A 20,751-nucleotide genomic window follows, 5' to 3' on the forward strand; every position below is an offset into this window, starting at 1 on the left:
TTTATTCTTTCAGGGGTGGATTGAGAGTCGATTAATTGAAATACCAGTCAGATGCTGAGAACGATCTAATCGACGAAGCCCACCCCACTCTCCCCTCAAATTACTCAACTTGTAACTAAATCAGAAACCATGGGTACAAGAAGGCGGTCAGATGGCAGAATCATTAGAGTATCGAAAAAAAAGGTTTCACAATATTTCTTCTGGTTCTGAGTTCAAATCCTGCTAAGGTAAATTTTGTTTTTCATCCATAAAATAAAGTACAGATAAAATGAATACTAGAATCAATGGTATCGATTTATCCCATCCTCTCAAAATCGCTAAGAAACTAATTTACTGACATGTACGAGCTCCCATACTTTTCCAAATTTCCCCCTCCCCCAACTTAACACTACGATTTAAATATTAGACATTAACAACAATAAAAGTATTATTGTGGGTGTAGCTCGGTATTTTCTGTTGCTGCAGGTGTGGAATTTCAGTTTACCATTTTATATTGATTGCATTATGACGACCGTTCCGCATCAATTGGAACCCACAGATTCAGGTATATTTGGATTAATGTTCTTTTAATTGTTGTAAATCATTGAACTGCGGCCATGCTGGGGCATGGTCTTGAAAAACTTTAGTCAGTAAAATACATTTTTTAAATACTGGTACATAAATCTGTTCGTCTCTTTTTGCTGAACCGCTATATTTAGGGGACGTTAACAGACCAACATTAGTTGGTTGAAAAATGATGGGAGACAAGACACATGTACATATAAAGACAGGATTCTATACAGTTTCCGTCCACCCACCACAAAAATTCACTCACAAAGCATTGGTTAGCCCAGGTAACAATAAAAGCCCCTTGCCCTATGTTTCATATTGTGGGATAGAACTTGAAATCGCGCGGTTGCAGAGCAAACCTCTTTAGCTACAAAACCAGGCTTGTGTATGTATGCGTGCAATTTCACTGCCGCTTATGTCACCGACGACCCGAATATGGGACACATTGTACTGAGTGATATGCAGGGCCGGCTCAAAATACCACAACTCAGGCAGTCGCCCCGGGGCGCCATGTACTAGTAGTGGGCGCAAGGAGGACGTGACAAAGACAAGGTAATTTCCACGACCGTCAGCTTGTACAGGACGAAGTTCACCTTGCCCCGGGCACCAGCAACCATGGGGCCGGCTCTGGTAACATGCTACTAGTAGCAGTTAGGAGAGTGGGTTTCGTTGGACATTATGCAGGACAAAGACAACACTTGTCAAGTCAAAGGACGTTTAGACTCGGTAAGATTAATGGCCAACCAACAGCTGCGAGTGACAAACCCCCTAGTCTTCGTTTCGATATTTCTCAAGGAGAAGGATAACGCGAATGTAACACCTGCGACTTTGCATTCAGTGATGTAAACTGGTTCTTTGGGTGGAAGATGACTACGTTGTTCAACGAGTGGGACTGGTCTTGTGCAAAGTATTGCCTCATTTTAAGGCGTTTCAGGCACGGGCATCGCTTTATCTTGAACATCTTTATTAGGTGTCGCTGGCCGTGATAAAAAAAAAAACGGCAAAGCATTCAATGAAAATTTCTATGATGGAATGAAGGCTTGTGTTAGCGTGGGTGATAAACGTTCGGAACTTCTACTCTAAGAGGACACCCTCATTGCCACATCTGTGGAAAAACACTGTTGAAACCTGGCAGTCATATCCGTGCTACTCATACTTAAGAAAACAATCAGGCGGAGGCATTCCTCTGTATCACACCAGAGCTCCATCGGATCGTCAAACATAAAAAGCAATTTTAGTGGGGAACGCGCGCGCGCACACACTAACGAAAACGCATAAAATGTATGCAGGAAATGAATTCAGGAGTTTGAGGTTGAGAAGCGCTTCCTAGAAGCAGTATACTATCTCTCTATATAGCTCTCTATCTCTGTCTCTATCGCTATCTATCTGTCTGAGTTTAAATTCCTTGCGGGGTCGTTAAAATAAGTACCAGTCGAGCACTGGAGTCGACGTAATCGACTTACCCCTCCCCCGGAATTGCTGGCCTTGTGCCAAACTTTGAAACCAATATGTGTTGGTACCATATTTGTTGGTGAGTAATACATTTCTTTCTGGGATTATCAGCCAAGTATTTTGTGCACCATTTATGATACCCTATAATTCACTCACACACATGCACACCCATACATAAGCCCTAATTTCATACGTTCTGAGTAATATAAACTTTGCTAAGTTCCAAGTTACTCTAGTTATTGAAACAATAAATGGAAACGTGTATCATATATGATGTATGGAGGCCAGGGAAATACGTCTTGTGTATCACACGTGATACACAAGACAAGCAAATGCCTAAGAGTTAATTTTTTAACCCTGTAAAGTCTCTTTATTCTCTACAGCTGCTTGGATTTCCATTTCCTTAATGAATTCTCCGTGCGTGTAAAATAAATTTAATGAATATAGAATAATGGTAAATATTTTTCCTGTTGTTTGCGTCTAAAAACTTCAGATATTTCTAACCAGTTAAAACGATTTTGACAAAAGAAGAAATTTCATAGGTCTGGAACTTAGAGTTGGAAGAAATACAGCTAGGAATTTTCCTATGTTTAAACGATTTTTCCAGCTTTCTCTCAACACGATTCTTCCAACCCACCACCTATACTATTTTTCCGACCCACTGCTCTCTTGATTCTGCTAACCCGCCGCCCGTCGCGACTCTCCCAACCCACTGCCCATGCGATTACGATTATGCCAGTCCGTCACCCTCTGGCCAATTCCACTCTAGACAATATGAATAGTTAAAACCAGCGATAAAACTGTTTCTTCGCTTCCTACTATCATCGGCTGTATTTATTAAAAAAAAAAATTGTTTTCATAGCATTTATTTTCAAACTTTATTAAAAGTACAAGAATGCTTGGAATAATTATCTCGGTATTTTTGTTCTGAAGCTCTCAACAACTGGAAAAAGAAAAAAGTGTGGGTGAGGGAGATTGCTCGCAGAGACGCCGTTTGTTCCTGAACTGAAGGTAGAGGAGGTTGCACTCTTTAATTGAGGAACGTAATGTTTATTATTATTATTATTATCGTTTATGAAAATAAACAGCAAAAACAAAAAAGCCATAGGGTGCGGGTGAGGCGGTTCTATATGGAATAGTTACATTTTAGCGTTGAAAGATATGATTCTATTTTCAAAATTAATGTTATGACAGTCACCTCCAAATCTTTGGTGCTCTTAAACTCGTATGCAACCTCATGAATATTTCAGATTACACTTGTGTAACACAATTTTTGTCCTTGGTTAGCAACTGTTATTTATTTGCTTACCTCTAGAAAGTATGAAAAATAGTTAATATTTCCTTCAAACTTTTACTTTTGTTACATTTATTCAAACCCCACAAAATCCCTCTCAACACCTGTCTATGATACTCCCCGACAACTCCTTCTCATGATCAGAGATGCACATATTGTCAGTTTTTAAGGGACAAGCTCAAGTAGTTATGGTCAAGCAACTGACAAGCAAATCTGTGGTATTGAGCAGAATATTTGCTATAACGATATTACTGCTTCAACTCAGCACTGAATCTATCTGAAATGTAATGGAAAATAGGTCAGTTTCAAAACCTTGATGTCCAGGTCACAAAAACAAGGTTTGAAGAAAATAATAGTTAATTCCTTATATTTTTAGATAGAAGCAAATAGGAAATAGCACTTACTGACCAGAGAAAAAAAATATTGAAGTTTTGTTACACAACGTTATTATTAGTGTTACAGGTGCGTATAACATTTTGTTATTGACTTTTTTCTTTTTTGAACAGTGGATCTGTTCAAACCTTGTTTTTGTGACCTGGACATCAAGGTTATGAAACTGACCTATTTTCCATTACATTTCAGATAGATTCAGTGCTGATTTTGAACAGTGGATCATAAATCTATGAGTAGCAGCATGTAAATATTGGGTTGTAAAAACCCGTTTGCATAGAAGTTGACTACCATGTCTATATGTGGGTTCGAATTCCTGGGCAGCCTCCGACTCTTTTCTAACCAAAAGTTTTTCAATCCAATGTTTACATGTTTAGGGCCGTGATCTGGCAGAATCGTTGGCACGCCGGGCAAAATGCTTAATGGCATTCCGCCAAGGTCAACTTTGTGGAGTCGATAAAATAAGTACCAGTTGAACATTGGAGCCGATCTAATCGACTTACCCCGCTTCCCTGAAACTTGCTGGCTTTGTGATAAAATTTGAAACCATTATTTATAGCTTTGTACTTCGAGATCCACTTTTCCAAAAAAGAATTTTCACGTACTCCCGAATGTTTGTAAATTCTATTGACGTCAGTTATTATTATTATACTGGTAAGTAGGGTGAGTCGGCATCTGTGGGGTTCCTTGGGTGGCGATTTCTCCCTATTAATTGCTATTGTTTTTGTCTATACGGTTTTTTGTACCCTCCTGTCTTTTGTCTTTGCATCGTCCTAAATGTTTTTCGTGGCCTTGTGGACAATAAAGAATTGTTAATACGGTAGTACATCGGGCAAAATGCAAAGCAGCATCTCTTCTGGCTATTTACGTTCTGGGCGCAAATCCTACCAAGATCAACTTTGCCAAGATCAAGGCGGTGAGCTGGTAGAAACGTTAGCACACCGGGCGAAATGCTTAGCGGTATTTCGTCTGTCGCTACATTCTGAGTTCAAATTCCGCCGAGGTCGACTTTGCCTTTCATCCTTTCGGGGTCGATTAAATAAGTACCAGTTACGCACTGGGGTCGATATAATCGACTTAATCCGTTTGTCTGTCCTTGTTTGTCCTCTCTGTGTGTAGCCCCTTATGGGCAGTAAAGAAATAGGTATTTCGTCTGCCGTTACGTTCTGAGTTCAAATTCCGCCGAGGTCGACTTTGCCTTTCATCCTTTCGGGGTCGATAAATTAAGTACCAGTTACGCACTGGGATCAATGTAATCGACTTAATCCCTTTGTCTGTCCTGGTTTGTCCCCTCTGTTTAGCCCCTTGTGGGCAATAAAGAAATAAGATCAACTTTACCTTTCGTCCTCCCGGGGGCGACAAAATATGGTACCAGTCATGTAATCGATTAATCTCGCTTTTAAAATTGCTGGCCTTGTGCCGAAATCTGAAACCATTATTAAGGCAGCAAGCTTGCAGAATCGTTAGCATACCAGTCAAAATGCTAAGTGACATTTCATCCCTCTTTACGTTCTGAGTTCAAATTCCGCCGAGGTCGATTTTACTTTTCATCCTTTCGGAGTCGATGAAATAAGTACCAGTTAAACACGGGGCTGGGGGATTCAATTGACTAGCCCCCTCCAAAATTTCATGTCCTGTGCCTATAAGAGAATCATGAGAGCACTGGAAAGATAACTTAATGACATTCATTCCAGCTCTTTGTGTTCTGAGTTCATATTCCAACTTACAACAACTTACAAGTCAAGTAGTACAGCCGAAGGTATCAACTCCTTCACTACAAAACTGCGGGCGTTGTTTCTAAATTGGAAACCGACAGAATCATTATTAGCGCGTTCCAAAAAGCTTAGCGGTATTTCTTCCGGCTTTAAATTCCGAGTTCGAATGCCGCCGAGGTCAACTTTGCCGTTCATCGTTTCAACGTCAATAAAATAAACACCAGTCAGGTAATAGAGTCGATGTAATCAACTAACAACCACTCCCTATCATTTACTGGTCGTGTAGCCAAAATTTGAAACCATTATTATTATTGATTTTCCGGCTCTTTACGTTCAGAGTTGAAATTCTGTTGAGACCAACTTTACCATTCATCCTTTCGCAATCGATAAAATAAGTATCAGTTGAGCCCTATGGTCGTTGTAATCAACTAACCACCTCTCTTTAAAATTATTGGCCTTGTGCCGAAATTAAGTTATTATACACCTCTCGGGTTAGAAGGATAAAATATTTTTCACGATAATTTTATCATTCTTTCTTCTGACTTTTTGTTTCGCTCGTGCTTTATTTCGTTCTTCTGCTCTTTCATTCTTTCGTTCGTTCGTCGACACGTTCGTTCGTTCGTCGATACGTTCATTCATCGATACGTTCGTTCGTTCGTCGATACGTTTGTTCGTCCACACGTTCGTTCGTCCACACGTTCGTTCGTTCGTCCACACGTTCGTTCGTTCGTTCGGTCGTTCGATTACACGTTCGGTCGTTCGTTCGTTCGTTCGTTCGTTCGTTCGTTCACTCGTTCGTTCGTTCGTTCACTTCGTTCGTTCACTTCGTTCGTTCACTTCGTTCGTTCGTTCACACGTTCGCTGGTTCGTTCGTTCGTTCGTTCGTTCACACGTTCGTTCGTTCGTTCACTTCGCTCGTTCACTTCGTTCGTTCGTTCACACGTTCGCTGGTTCGTTCGTTCACACGTTCGTTTTTTCGTCCGTTTGTTCGTTCGTTCGTACGTACGTTCGTTTGTTCGTTCGTTCGTACGTACGTTCGTTTGTTCGTTCGTTCGTACGTACGTTCGTTCGTTCGTTCGTTTGTTCGTTCGTTCGTTCGTTCGTACGTACGTTCGTTCATACGTTCGTTCGTTTACACGTTCGTTCGTTCGTTCGTTTGTTCGTTCGTTCGTTTACACGTTCGTTCGTTCGTTCACTCGTTTGTTCGTTCGTTCGTTTACACGTTCGTTCGTTCGTTCACTCGTTCGTTCGTCCGTTCGATCACTCGTTCACTCGTTTGTTTACTCGTTTGTTCTCATTCGTTTTCTTTCGCTTGTTCTTTCTTGCGTCCTCTTATGTACAAGCACATACTTCAAATTACGGTAAATATTTTAATAAAACATATGTGACCGCATTTAATGAAACCTACCGGGCATAAGTGTAGTGTACATTGTTATTATACATATTATTTGTTCTAGATAAACATGGTGGTTAGTATAAATTCTTGTTAAAGGTGAAGGCTGGCCACATAGACTGCAACTTGCTCCCCCATCGCATCTGCCTTCTAGACTGGCCTAAATATTTATTCTGATTAAATAACGGTAGTTTGTAGATATTATTTTTATTCAATCTCTCTCGCCGTCTCTCTCTCTCTCACCGTCTCTCTCTCTCACCGTCTCTCTCTCTCGCTTTCTGTCTCTCTCTCGCTTTCTGTCTCTCTCTCGCTTTCTGTCTCTCTCTCGCTTTCTGTCTCTCTCTCGCTTTCTGTCTCTCTCTCGCTTTCTGTCTCTCTCTCGCTTTCTGTCTCTCTCTCGCTTTCTGTCTCTCTCTCGCTTTCTGTCTCTCTCTCTCGCTTTCTGTATGTCTCTCTCGTTTTCTGTATGTCTCTCTCGCTTTCTCTCCATCACTCACTCTTTCTGTCTCTCCATCACTCACTCTTTCTGTCTGTCTCTCTCTCCATCACTCTTTCTGTCTCTCTTTCTCTCTCGATCTCACTCTCTCTCCCTCTGTGTCCATCTATCTCTCTCTCTGTGTCCATCTCTATCTCTCTCTCTCTGTCCATCTCTCTCTCTCTCTCTCTCTCTCTCTGTCCATTTCACTCTCCCTATCGGTCTCGTTCTCTCTCTCTCTCTCTCTCTCTCTCTCTATCGCTTGTTCTCTCTCTCTCCCTCTCTTCGACTCCCTACCTCCCTGTTTCTCCCCCCCTCGCTCCCTCCCTGGCATAATAGAAGAAAAAGAAAGCACACCATGGCAACAAGAATATATACTGATATGTAAATATTAGCTCAAACGTTGAATTTCTGATGAAGATTTTCTGCACTTGTCATCTGTCGTTTCATCTGAATATTCTTTTGCTTGTATTGCATGAATACTCCTTGTATTAATGTAGCAGTAAATTATGTTCCTATACATAAAGCAAGCCTTCTCCCACTCTTGCAACATTACCAATGCCTTTCTCTACGAAGTTCCCTGGTACTTTTTCTGTTAGTCCACATTTGCAGTGATGAAAAGACTTTCAACTTACCTTCTTTATGAAAATTCCAACATAAATCCTACAGCTTCAAAATCTTGGCTGCCCTTTAACCAGTTATTTGCCTTTTTTTTTTCTTTCATTTCTCAGAGAACCAGTTGACAGAAGGGTCAGAAGTTTTGACTTACCAAGACAAAATCAGCATTGAACGAAGAGATAGTTTATTGTACCAATTCTACAAACAGAACATCTTCTGTGATGTGACTCTGGTGGTTGGTAAAACTCACATTCGAACACACAGTGTTATTTTGGTCTCTGCGTCCGAATATTTCCAAGGAATGTTTGCTTCCAGTTGCCAAGAAAGTAACAGCAAAATTATCGATTACACAGACATGTTTGCAGATGCAGATGTCTTGAAGTCCATTATTGAATATATGTATACCGGGGAAATTTCTTTGAAGATAGATTCCATTGTCGAGGTGCTTCACGCCTCAGAATATTTTTTGTTAACAATGCTAAAATGGATTTGTTCAGAATTCCTGGCTTTAAATTTGAAGCCTTTAAATTCTCTGATGACTTGGAAACTTAGTCACTTGTACAACCTAAAACAATTGAAGGTAATCGTTGGTGCACTTTTAGAAGAAGTATTTTGTAGGGAAGTTGTTGAAAATACTGATATGAGGCATTTTCCTGCCTTTTGTATCCAAGAACTGATCGATCACCAATCAGTATTTCGTTGGTCAAAACCTGAAGATATCATTTTCTTGATTACAAAGTGGTTAGGTGTAGATGATAACAGACGGATCAGTGCAAAGAAATTATTGCTGAACTATTTAGAAAAACGAGGATTTAACTCAATCTTATACAGAGTCAATAGAATAACACAGCTGAAACCATTTTCTCATAATAATACTGGCTTTTCCAAAATGAATTCGGTGGAAATTAAAAATAATTTAAAACAAGAAAACAAATTTTTTCAACGGCAGCAAGATACGTGGACTATTCTGATTGGTGAAAAATTGCTGCCAGAAGCAGTAAGTTTTTTCTGTGAAAAATCCCAAAATTGGATTGTTAAAACTCTTCCGAATCTCTCCGGTGTGCCACTCGGAATAGTTGATGGAAATTATTTAGTCTTGCATATTTCAGAACAGCTTGGTATTGAACTTGTGAATCTTACAACACAGCGTAAGTATATTATTAGATCCACCGTGTTCTCTGATCTGCTTTCCGAATCAAGAACTCGTTCTGAAACATGTAAAATTGTATTTTATTGCTATTCCGGTAAAATATATGCAAATTTTATGAAGGTCTGTGAAAATCCAGTTAGATCATTGTGCCTTCGCATATTCAATTATAATATTATCAGTGATAATTGGAGCCAAATTGGCTCCCTCAGAGAAAATCTGAATACTTATTGTCATTTTGACAACTGTTCATTCTATTTTAGGGAATGGCATTTAATCATTCCTTTTGATGGACATTTATTCTTTGGAATCGGACTCCAGACAAGCCGAACACAGAACATTTCTGAAAGCACTCCAGTAGAAGTTGACTGTGACAAAGAGCAGATAATTTTAATAAAATGTAACTTAAATAAAGTTATTTGTCATGTTTGGTGTACCAGAGTATTGAAGAATTTTGAATATTCTGGATTCTCGTCTGCTTTTATTTTGAAAAACAGAATAATTTTTATAGAACCAGCTTCAGAACAGAAACTGTTTAATCCCAGTGACTTCTCTCGAACTATAGTAACTATAGAATGTTATTCTGTTGAATTAGAATCAAAGAACTGGATTCGAGAACGATTTAACATTCCTATTCCTGAAATGTCCTTCTTACCTCTCGATCTGTTTAAATTTACTAATGTGAAATTTCCTTCGTTTATTTCTAAGATTGTAGATCAAAAAATTGTTTTGGCAGTTCACAAAGCCCCTTACATATTTCAAATCTATGTATTCGATCTCTTAAGTTATAGTTGGACCACTTTACCGCCATGCAATCTTCCTGCAGTATCACAGATAAAATTGTCGTACACAAGATCTTATAAACCAATCTGCCAGTTAGTGAAACATACTTCAGAAAAGAACTTGTTATTGACAAACAGCATACCTTTTCACTCCATCTCTCTTGGAGTAAAGCAAGATTCTGAATTGTAACATCTCAAACAATTACATCAAAGGAAGGTCATTTTAGCCATTCAAGAACAAAGGCAAAATATTGAATTCACTTTTGGTTATTTCTGAATATTACTGTTTACTATAGAGTATCAGGAAGTTTTGTTGCTCTTCTGCATCCTGGTCCTCAAACAATTTCACTGGAACTCCTTTTGTGTTAGTCACCAGATCAGAGAATGTGACAAAATTTTCACATTTATAATAGAATTAAGTTCTTGTGTTCTTAAATAACTAAAGTGATTCTTCCATGCTCTAACTGCAGATTGAATTACATGTTTTATTAACTCTGTGAATACAGAGTTCCTGACTGCCATTTAACCAAAATTTCTTGTGGTTCAAATTCCATCAAAGTTAACTGGGTTCATGAGATTAAAATCCAAATATTTTTTATCAAGTCAGCTACTCTACTTTCAGACGCAGAATATCGGTCCCAGCATATGCTGATTATGTTCAAAGGATTAATATATCAATCTCTGTAGCTAAAACTGAATTATATTTCCATAGAACTCTTTTACAAATATGCCTGGTGGTATTCAACTTGAAAATGCATGTTATAAATTAAAATACTTCAATAAATAAATTTCAAACATTTTTCTTTATTTGCTGATGCAAACCATCATGAGCTAGAGTTACAGGTACATGGCATGAACTAGAAGTTAGGGTATTGGTCTCGTATACGGAGCTATACAGGTACAGCTAAGTATACAACAATGACTTGGGGGTGAAGGTTATCTCTGTGACTGACTGGCACGCCATTTCAGGTGGAAACTTCTCTTAGCGTAAAGTCCTGAAAATCTGAATGAGCCCTGTAGTTTCAAAACAGTTTTTAAACAATTACAATTAATTATTTGATTCATTAAAAAGTGGTGAGCTGGAAGAATCACTGGTGCATTGGATAAATTCTGTTGCAGTATTTTTTCCGAGGTCTTTTACATTTTGAATTCAAATCCTAGCAAGGTCGACTTTGCTTTTATTCTTACAAAGTAGATAAAATAAAAACCAGTCAAGTACTGGGGTCAATGGTGTAGTCTAATCCCGTTTCCCTCAAAATGCGCTGACATTGTGTGTAAATTAAGTCATAATTATTCATTAAATAAAAGATATCATGAATTAAATTTTATTGTTTTTGAAATTAAAATTTAATTTTAAAAGCATATGTTTAAAAAATTTTTAATGTATTTTCAAAATTTTAATTTTTTCTATTTAACTGTGATTATTAAATGCTATATTGATTTCTTTGAAATTTTACCAGATTCATACAAATTTTAGGCTTAATCCAGAATCATTATCAGTTTAATTCAGAACAACTGTCAATTTTGCTGAGATTATCCATAGATGAGTCAGTTTAGCTTATCGGTTGCATAACATTACACTATTAGAAAAGTATTTTCCTGTTCTACTTAAATGTGTTCTTGTGTCTGAATGGGGAATATTGTTTTTGAGAGGTAATATTTATCCTCACTTAAATGTTGATGTTCTGTTAGAACAAGATTTACTGCAATAGCTACTGAGAGAAATTCTCATATTGGCTTTTGGTGCAAAATGCATGCTTGTAGGGAGATAACCCCTCATCATTTCTAGTGCTGAGACCACCAGATCACATGATTTTGACCTTTCTTGGTCTCGTCAATGCTGGACTCTCGACCACTAGAGACAGCAGTGACCCCTCTTCCCTCTGTTGGTATATAGCAAAACTGACAGAACAGGTGCTGTGGTTGTGATAAGCCAGCATGTAATGGTCATAGTTAAATAAATAGAAAAATACTTAAAATTATGAAAATGTATTTAAAATATATTTTTTATGGCAGAATTGTTAGAGTATTGGACACAAAGCCTTGCAGTATATGTACCTGCTTTTTATCTTCTTGCAGAAGCCAACTTTGTCTTTCATTGTTTCAGGGTTGTTAACATTAACAACAACTAAAGAAAAAAATCAAGTACCAAAACCTATGGAATTGACTAACCCATTCCTCTTAAAATTGTTGTTTTGTGTTTAAATCAAAAACTGAGATTACCTCCTTTAACTCCTCTTTCAATCTTAACTGGTACATGGACTTCTTGATAGTGTCATCTCAACAGTAACTCTTTATTGCTAACCTTTTAATACTATTTTTTTTTTCTTTTTCATCATTACAAGACTTTACGTTGTTCTTTCACTGTGACTGATAAGGTAATGAAATGAGATGCTGGATAAAGTGAAATTGGTGGCATAGAAGTAAGAGCGGAAATATTTTCAAGCCAGAAACCTGGCCCAAATGCAAGCAATAAATTGGATCCTGGATTCTAAAAAGTGCTGAAGGTACTAGAGGGTTCTGTTAGACTTAACTCTGTTGCTCAGTACTGGAAGAGTATTTTTCATCACGGACAGGTGAATTTTGGAAAAGGGGCTTTGCAAGCGTACCAGATTGATGGAAGAGCATTGAAGGGGAGTATATTTTGGATTAAAAAACAGCTTTATCGTTAATTTTGAAAAAATAAGAGGTATAAAAAATTCATTATTTATGGAATTACCCAATACTTACTGTTCTCCCAATATACTGGATTGGTATCGGTGGTGGTCATCGACCCATGAAAGGCAAAGTTGACTTTGGCGGGATTTGAACCCAGAATGTTGAGTTGGTACACATATGGTGTAAAGCATTGTATCTGATTCTCTAAGGGTTGTATCAATTTGCTGCTAATGTACCAAGTTTCACTTTTTGTCTGTGGGAAGTATCTGTAAAAGATTATCTGATATTCTCAATAGAGATTTTCTTTTCAAACCCATTTCCATGCTCGTCCATCAGAGCGATTAGGACCAGCTAGTCATCTTTAAGGATGACTGATGACTTGTGAGATGCTTCACTTTAAACAAAGTGAAAAAGTGTTGTGCACCGTCAAACACTATCTTGTCCATAACCATCTTTATTTACTCCAGTGGCAAGACCAAGTCAAGACGGTTAGGGTGGAGACAGATGCAGTGGGGGTAGGAAGGTGTCTTATTTGCTTCATCTTGCTCTCTGTACTCCACAATGCGTTGCTGCAGCCACCCTCCCCTCCACTGAAACATGAAAGTTTCTTTACTGGCTCCATCGTATCACATCTTCACATGTATAGGATCGAGTCTTCACATGTGGGGAAGCCCTAATATGCTAATTAACCCAAGTGCACTGACAGGTGCTTCTACCCCGTGTCAGTGTAGATTTGGGAACAATAGAAGCATTCCTAGGTTGAGAGGTGGTTCCATGCTCCTTAAAATCCTGGAATTCCTGAACTAGGGCCCCATTTTCAGATGTAGTTTTTTAAGTCAATCTTACATAAATCATTGAATCTGTGCCTTCGGACTTTCAATGTTTCCAAAACGGTTAATATGTCATTGTTACTCTGGATTGACTTGTGAAGCAAACTTGAAGAAACCATCTGAGCAATGACTTTATAGAAATCTGAACCCACAGTTTCAAATAAAACTCTTAGAGGTATCCTTTTTTTTTTTTATTTTTTTGTATTGCGAAATAATTGCTGAAGATATATTCAGTTTTTTATTCTAAAATCTGTTTTCCTCTCTTTTAATCAATTATAATTTGAAGCTAGTGGATCGGCGTTTTCACCTGACCTGTTTTAGGTTTTCTATAGAATAGGTTGTGGGGTAAAAAAATTTAGCAGCTGCTTGACCGTGTTTACAATATCAGCATCGTTTTTCATTTCCATTGAAATAGATTGGCTTCAGTATAATGACCATCATAGCTTTTGCTGATAGACTGTTGTTTCTGGTCTACATCTCTTCATTTGAAAACATCCATATAGAGACTACTTCCCTCAGGCACAAGGTCAGTTTTAAGGGAGTTATAGACAATTTAACTATCTATTGCTGTTTAGCACCAAGTAAATTCTGAATAGACCTATGATTAAAAACACTTATTTAAGCCTAAAGACTTAAGTCAATATTACAAGCTTCAGATGGTGTAGATTCTGATTATATTGGAATATGTGATGAAAAATTTTTTTTCCAAGAGGAGGGTGAGGAGTTTTGGAAAAGTCACACGAGAAGGCTTTCTTTACTCGTAACTTTCAGAAAAATGGGCAATTTTTTCTGAAAGCTCATTCATAAGAATTTTCTGAAGCTCCTCTCCCCACTTACAGAAAACTTTTTCACAATAAATTCCAACATAATTGGAATCTACAATATCTGAAGCATATTTGTAGAAAATTTCATTAAAACATATCCATTTTTCTGGAAGTTATGAAGAAACAAAGTCGGTAGGTGGGGGACAAACATGTGTAGGAAAGCCTTATTGTGAATATATATATATATATATATATATATATATATATATATATAAACAATATATGAGTATATGCATATATATATGTACATGTATGTACATACCTTCATCTACATGTACATATAGATACATAACTGGGTACATGACGTGGCAAAAGAACATGGACAAAATGATAAACAAGGTACAACAAACAAGAAAACCACATAAAAACATCTCCTTCATCAGCTGCCACCATTAAAACACCGGCGTTTCGAAGAATTAAGGCAGTACGCATCGTTGAAATGGTTCTTCCCACGAACACAAATTAAATTATTTTCGTGGAGGGTAGTGGCAGACAGAAAACGAGACAGGAAAACGAAACGGTGAATGAACAAACAAGCAAAAAGGCTGTACAGCCAGACGTGAAGTGTGTATGTATTGAACGCTGTGAAGCACGAACAGGAGGGGCAAAGAAGTACGGGCAAGCTTGGGGAGTCCAAGAACGAAAAGAAATAGCAGCTGGACACACATGACCAAGGCTGTGTAAAGAGAGAGAGAGTAAGAGTAGCAGAGGGAAAAGAAGGGGAGGAAGTAGAATAAATGTGAGCAACGAGAGGTAGAGAGATAGTAGTAGTAACGGTGAGAGGCGAAGGACGAGTAGCAAGAGATAGAGAGAGAGAGAGAGATAGTAGTGACAGGTAGAGGTGAAGAACAGTAGAGGGAAGAATGAGAGGGGGAGATAGATATAGAGATAGAAAAATAGTTAAAACTTACTGTATAAAGGTTAACGCGTGCGTTCTGTTGTGATACAAACAATATATGAGTATATGCATATATATGTACATTTATGTACATACGTTCATCTACATGTACATATAGATACATAACTGGGTACATGACGTGGCAAAAGAACATGGACAAAATGATAAACAAGGTACAACAAACAAGCAAGCCACATAGAAACATCTCCTTCATCAGCTGCCACCATTAAAACACCGGCGTTATATATATATATATATATATATATATATATATATATATATATATATATATATATATAAAATGAAAAATACACATTGTGTACAGGACATTACCAACATGTGATGAATACGTAAATACACAAGAGAAAAGTACAGGACAAAATACCAAAAGAAGATAACTCCTCGTCAGTTGTCGGACTGTTTATTACTACCCATTTTGTGCTTTTAATGACAAGATAGGGAAACTTCGTAAGACAGCAGCATCAGAAATTTTCAAAATATAAAATTCAGACTGTGACTTAAAAACAAAATGTTTTTAATTTTTAAAGAAATCTTTTAAATTAAATAGTTTCTTTGGTTTGATGAGATCAGCTGCGATGCTGATGAAGCAATATTTATAAAATAACGAGGCCTAAATAGGAAAATGTGATGAATCAGTGTCTGAGGAGATGCCACACCATTATAATCTGCTTTTTCATTATGCAATTACATCAAGCTGGGTTTTAATTGTAAACAGTTTTTACAGTAATGTAGAATGTTTATATATGGCAACAAAAAAAAAAAAAAAAAGCTTTGAATGTTGTGGATAATAAGATTTCTAACCTTAGGTCCCTTCTAATCAAGCAGACCTATGGTCAAAGTAAGCAACACATTTTCTAGTGAAAATATTAAATGAAAAAAACATGCTGTAGTTCAGTTCATAAATACAATACGGAAATTGAGTTACACAGGAGAGTTCCACATGAGCAAGCACGCTTGGCCTCTTACTATGGAAACAAGCACCTATATATTTGTGGCTTTAATTGGCTAAAATTGTCCCAAATTTGCAAACGTTAAAAGCTATTTACTACTAATTTATGGCAAAAATTTCCATTATTTGCATACAATACACTAAATTTGAAATCAGTTGGAACAAAATTGAAAGGTGAAAGCCAATCAGAAAAGATCTGATTTGACTTTCGTTTCTAGCAGGTTGAGCAACCTTGTAGATTGGTTCTCTTATTGTCAGGGGTGCAGTGTATAAAAAACAAATTTGTCTCCACTGGGGTGTAAACTCTCATAAGTAAAGATAGTATAGCATATTTAACCGAACCATATTTTATTTACAACACCAGCATATTCAATTCTCACTGTTAAATCCAGAATATTAATTAATAATACTTATTCATGCCCTCAACAAACTAATTAACCCACCATGAAAAATATGATAAGTCAATTGAATAAGTCGTGTCAATTTGTTGAAGCAATAACATAGCTGACTTTCATCTGCAGAAATGGTTGGAAGACGCACTCCACCACCACCGGAAACCTTAAACGTTACTTTCTTTTCCTTCTTAAACTGAATAATTACCCTAGTTCTACCCCATACACTTCCCAAGCCTTTAATCAGTCGTCTTTATTAGGTAACAAACACGAAGAGTTGATGGTGGTTGTGCAAGGCAACAATATTAACTAGGTTATGGCTATTCCGTCCAGTACGGAAGGAACCACGGGGATCAGAAACGTTTCACCGGATGCAAGTTGTTTTTCAAAAGCCTCTCAACCTTTGTAAATCTGATATTATAAGAGAAAAAAATTCCCCAAGGGACTCAAGGGTGGGAAAAAGTTTCCACAGATGTTCCTCATCTTGTCAAACTGATGCTGTTTTGGGGGTTTCTCAGATTTTCATCCATGTAAAATTGTAAATTTAAATAGATTAAATTTCATTACAACTGAACATATTTTGTTCTTCGCCTTCAGTACTATTCTTCTTATTAATATTATTAGGGAGGTGAGCTGGCAGAACCGCAAGATGCTTATTAGCGGCATGTCCTCTGTCTTTATGTTTTGAGTTCAAATAGTGGCAAGGTCGACTTTGCCTTTCATCCTTTTGGGGTTGATGCAATGAGGTCCCTGAAATTACTGGCCTTGTGCCAAAATTAGAAAGTATTATTATTATTATTATTTATTATCTGCTATCTTATCCAAATGACCTGTTGTTTCCTCGACCAGCCCTAATTCTTGAAAATTCTCAAAGTTTTGTTAACCACTTGCTTCTCCCATGTTTATTGTTAATTACTGGCTCACTTTGTCTGTGGTTATGCCACTTTTACTAGGGAATAGGGCAGCCACAGTGCTTTGCTGTTCATGATGTGCCCTCCTGTCCCACCCCACCCCCTGTACCGGAAGTCTTTATCCTCTGACCTCTACCGGAGGACTTTCTCCTGAGCACCTCTAACGGCTTTCTATACGGAACACTTTTCCCACTCCCTTCCCCTCCATCCCTACCTAGTGTTTATCTCCTGTTGAACACAGTTATTATGTAGCGAATAAAATGATGGTGTAGTGTATGCAGGTTGAAGGCTATTTGTATGTTTACGTGATCTGTCAAACGCGAGCTTCCTTTCCAAATGCATAATACTGCTGTCCCCTATCCCAGGTTCTTGCCGGCCCATGCCTTCCACATTCCACACCCTCAGAGTTGGCACATTGAAAGGTAGGTTTGGTGGGATTGTTGAGATGCTTGAACAGAGATCTGTAGATTTGTGTTGCATCAAAAAAGTAAGGTGGAGAGGAAGTGCTGCTAGGTTCCTCACAGGCAAAGAATACAGATATAAGATTTTCTAGGTGGGGAACACTGATGGGGTTGGGGGCGTGGGTATACTTCTTGCAGAGAAATGGGTGGATAATGTAATTGAAGTAGTCAGAATTTGTGATAGAATACTTAAGCTTAGATTAGTGCTGCAACATGGATTAGCAACCATTGTCTTAGCCTATGACCCTCAGCCTGGGCTACCTGATGAACAGAAAGACCGGTTTTATGACACCCTCTTGCAGACTACCTCATCGATGAATGACAGGGACCATCTCTTTGTGGCTGGCGAATTCAATGGGCTTGTTGGACAACATACAGGGGGCTTTCGTGGTGTGCATGGTGGCAACGGATTTGGTTCCTGCAATGAAGAGGGAACAAGGCTGCTGGAATTCTGTGATGCAAATGATCTTATGATCTGTAATACTAACTTCAGGAAACTTGCAAGTTCCCTGCTCACCTACCAGTCTGGTAGGCACACTAGTCAGATTGACTACATTCTCACCAGGAAATGGGAAAGATGGCTACTTAGAAATGCCAAAACTTACCCAGGTGAAGAATGCACCCCACAGCATAAGTTAGTAGTTAGCGACTTCTGGATCAGGGCTAAATGGCTGCCCAGAAAACAACCAATGTGGAAAAGAAGGGTCTGGAAGCTTAAGGATCCTCTGAATGGACAAAGATTTAGAGACTTATTACTTGAAGCTTTTGATGAAAAAGAGGATATAGCATCACGTAATGTGGAGGACAACTGGAGGTTCCTATGGGACAACTGTTGAGGGCTACTGACTAGATCTGTGGCTGATGCAAAGCCCTCTCTCGACCTAAGGTAACGTGGTGGTGGAACAATGGAGGTGACAGGTCCATTAAGGAAAAGAAACAGGCATGGAAGGACTGGAAGTATGGTGGTAGCAGGGAATTGTATCAGATTGCCAGAAGGGTTACTAGGAGACAGGTTTACCTAGCCAGAGGGGAAGTAGATAAGAAAAGAATTTGTCAATGTTCTGCATCATGAGGACAAGAGACTTGATGTGTTTTGAATTGCAAGACAGTGTGTGAGAGAAAATCGTGATGTCATAAGAGAGAAATGTGTCTGCATGGAAGATGGCTGACTTGCATTTAATGATGCTGCAAAGGTTGCTATGAATGGGAGAAAGAGAGTCTGCCAAATGTCAACTCAATAGAGGGAACAGCTATTTGAATTGACAATACCTTGGTAGATAAGCAATTAAGGTTATGAAGACAGGGAAAGCTCCTGGCCCATCAGGAATCACTGCTGAGATGTTTAAAATATTGGCAATGTAGGCTATAGTCTAGTTGCCTGTATAGTTAACCAGGTGATACATGAAGGAGTCATACCCAATGACTGCTGTAGCAGCACCACAGTCAACTGCTACACCGAATATGTACAGAAAACAAATTCCATCGCATGCCAGGGGGTAAAACTAGAAGTTGTTGATAGCTTCCGTTACTCAGTTTACCAAGTCAGTAGTGGGGTTGGATGCTCTGAGAGTGTAGGTACTAGAATAAGAATAGCTGTGAAACATGGACTGTGACTGTTGAGGACATGCATAGGCTTGAAAGAAATGTAGCTAGTATACTCCGCTGGATGTGTAATATCAGTGTGCATACATGACAGAATGTAAGCACCCTGAGAGAAAAGTTGGACATAAGAAGCATCAGATGTGGTGTGCAAGGGAGACAACTGCGATGGTATGATCATGTGTTGTGTATAGATGAGGAGAGCTGTGTGAAGAAGTGCCATACCCTAACAGGAGGGAACCCGTGGAAGAGGTAGTCCCAGGAAGACATGGTGGTGAAGCATGACTTTCGAATGTTGGGCCTCGCAGAGGCAATGACATGAGACTGAGACCTTTGGAGATATGCTGTGCTTGAGAAGACCTGGCAAGCCAAGTGAGATCATAGCCATGACCAATGCCAGTGTCGCATAACCAGCCCATTTAAGAGTACCCTTCAATCGTTGGGCAATATGCTGTGTTTGAGAAGACCTGTTGAGCCAAGGGAAATCGAAGTTGTGGCTGATACCAGCACCGCCTGACAGGCACCCGTGCCGGCAGCACGTAGAAAGCACCATTCGAGCGTGGCCAATGCCAGTGCTACCTGACTGGCACCCATGTCGGTGGCACATAAAAAGCACCATTCGAGTGTGGTTGATGCCAGTGCTGCCTGACTGGCTCCCATGCCAGTGGCACTTAAAAAGAACCCGCTTCAGTCTTGGAGAGGTTGGTGTTAGGAAGAGCATCCAGCTGAAGAAACCTTGCCAGATCAGATTGGAGCCTGGTGCAGCCTACTGGCTTGCCAGTCCTCAGTCAAACCGTCCAACCCATGCCAGCATGGAAAGTGGACGTTGAACGATGATGATGATGTAAGCTGGCAGAATCATTAACACACTGGATAAAACACATAGTGAAATTTTGTCTGTCTTTACATTCTAAGTTCAAATTCCACCGAGGTCGATTTTTCTCTTTCATCCTTTTGAGGTCAATGAAATGCAAGAGTGGGCTGAAAAGTTCATAGGCTAACCATGAAGGAGTGATGGTAGAGCTGTGAAATCTTGCATACCTTAATTGTAACCCTTCTTATTAAAAACTGATGAGGTGTAACATGGATGGACAAAGATACTAGAAGAAGTCAAAATTATCCATACTTTCGCCAAAACTTTCTTCAGATTGACTGCAATGCCTTCAGTGCTTACTTGCAAAAACACAGTGTTCTTGTGGTTATGTATATGAAGTTTGGCCTTGATCAGTGTTGTTCTCTTTTTTGTGTTACAAAGTAAACATGGCCATACCACTGGCAGTGTGCATCAAGGAAGAACAGAGATCAGTGATATGATTTCCCTGGTTGTCAGGGGCTGAAATTCCTCAAAGGCTTTCAGTACAATATGGGTACAACATTCTACTATACAGAAGTG

At 38.7% G+C, this 20,751-nt stretch overlaps 1 protein-coding gene across 3 annotated transcripts; it reads left to right on the forward strand.

The window, feature by feature from the left end:
* Positions 1 to 394: 394 nt before the first annotated feature.
* On the forward strand, positions 395 to 12,374 carry LOC106867820 (kelch-like protein 11). 3 transcript variants are annotated; one of them, XM_052976053.2, is made up of 3 exons: positions 395 to 544; positions 8,000 to 9,034; positions 12,161 to 12,374. In XM_052976053.2, exons 1-3 carry the CDS (start codon positions 505 to 507, stop codon positions 12,187 to 12,189), a joined length of 1,104 nt encoding a protein of 367 aa, XP_052832013.1. In that variant the 5' UTR covers positions 395 to 504; the 3' UTR covers positions 12,190 to 12,374. The 3 variants fall into 3 exon arrangements, with proteins under 3 accessions (XP_052832013.1, XP_089196131.1, XP_014768328.1); XM_089340005.1 differs by lacking the exon at positions 12,161 to 12,374 and adding an exon at positions 9,297 to 9,462; XM_014912842.3 differs by lacking the exon at positions 12,161 to 12,374 and having other exon boundaries at positions 8,000 to 11,197.
* The last annotated feature ends 8,377 nt before the right edge of the window (positions 12,375 to 20,751 follow it).

Source organism: Octopus bimaculoides, chromosome 23 (genome assembly GCF_046866305.1).
Source record: "Octopus bimaculoides isolate indiv1 chromosome 23, ASM4686630v1, whole genome shotgun sequence".
Classification (NCBI taxonomy): domain Eukaryota; kingdom Metazoa; phylum Mollusca; class Cephalopoda; order Octopoda; family Octopodidae; genus Octopus; species Octopus bimaculoides.

What these genes read in the sequence shown, in the direction of transcription:
- LOC106867820 (XM_014912842.3), top strand. Translation starts at nt 505, where the DNA reads ATGACGACCGTTCCGCATCAATTGGAACCCACAGATTCAG. An exon ending in ATTGGAACCCACAGATTCAG is followed by an intron (nt 545 to 7,999) that starts GTATATTTGGAT and finishes TTCATTTCTCAG; the next exon opens with AGAACCAGTTGACAGAAGGG.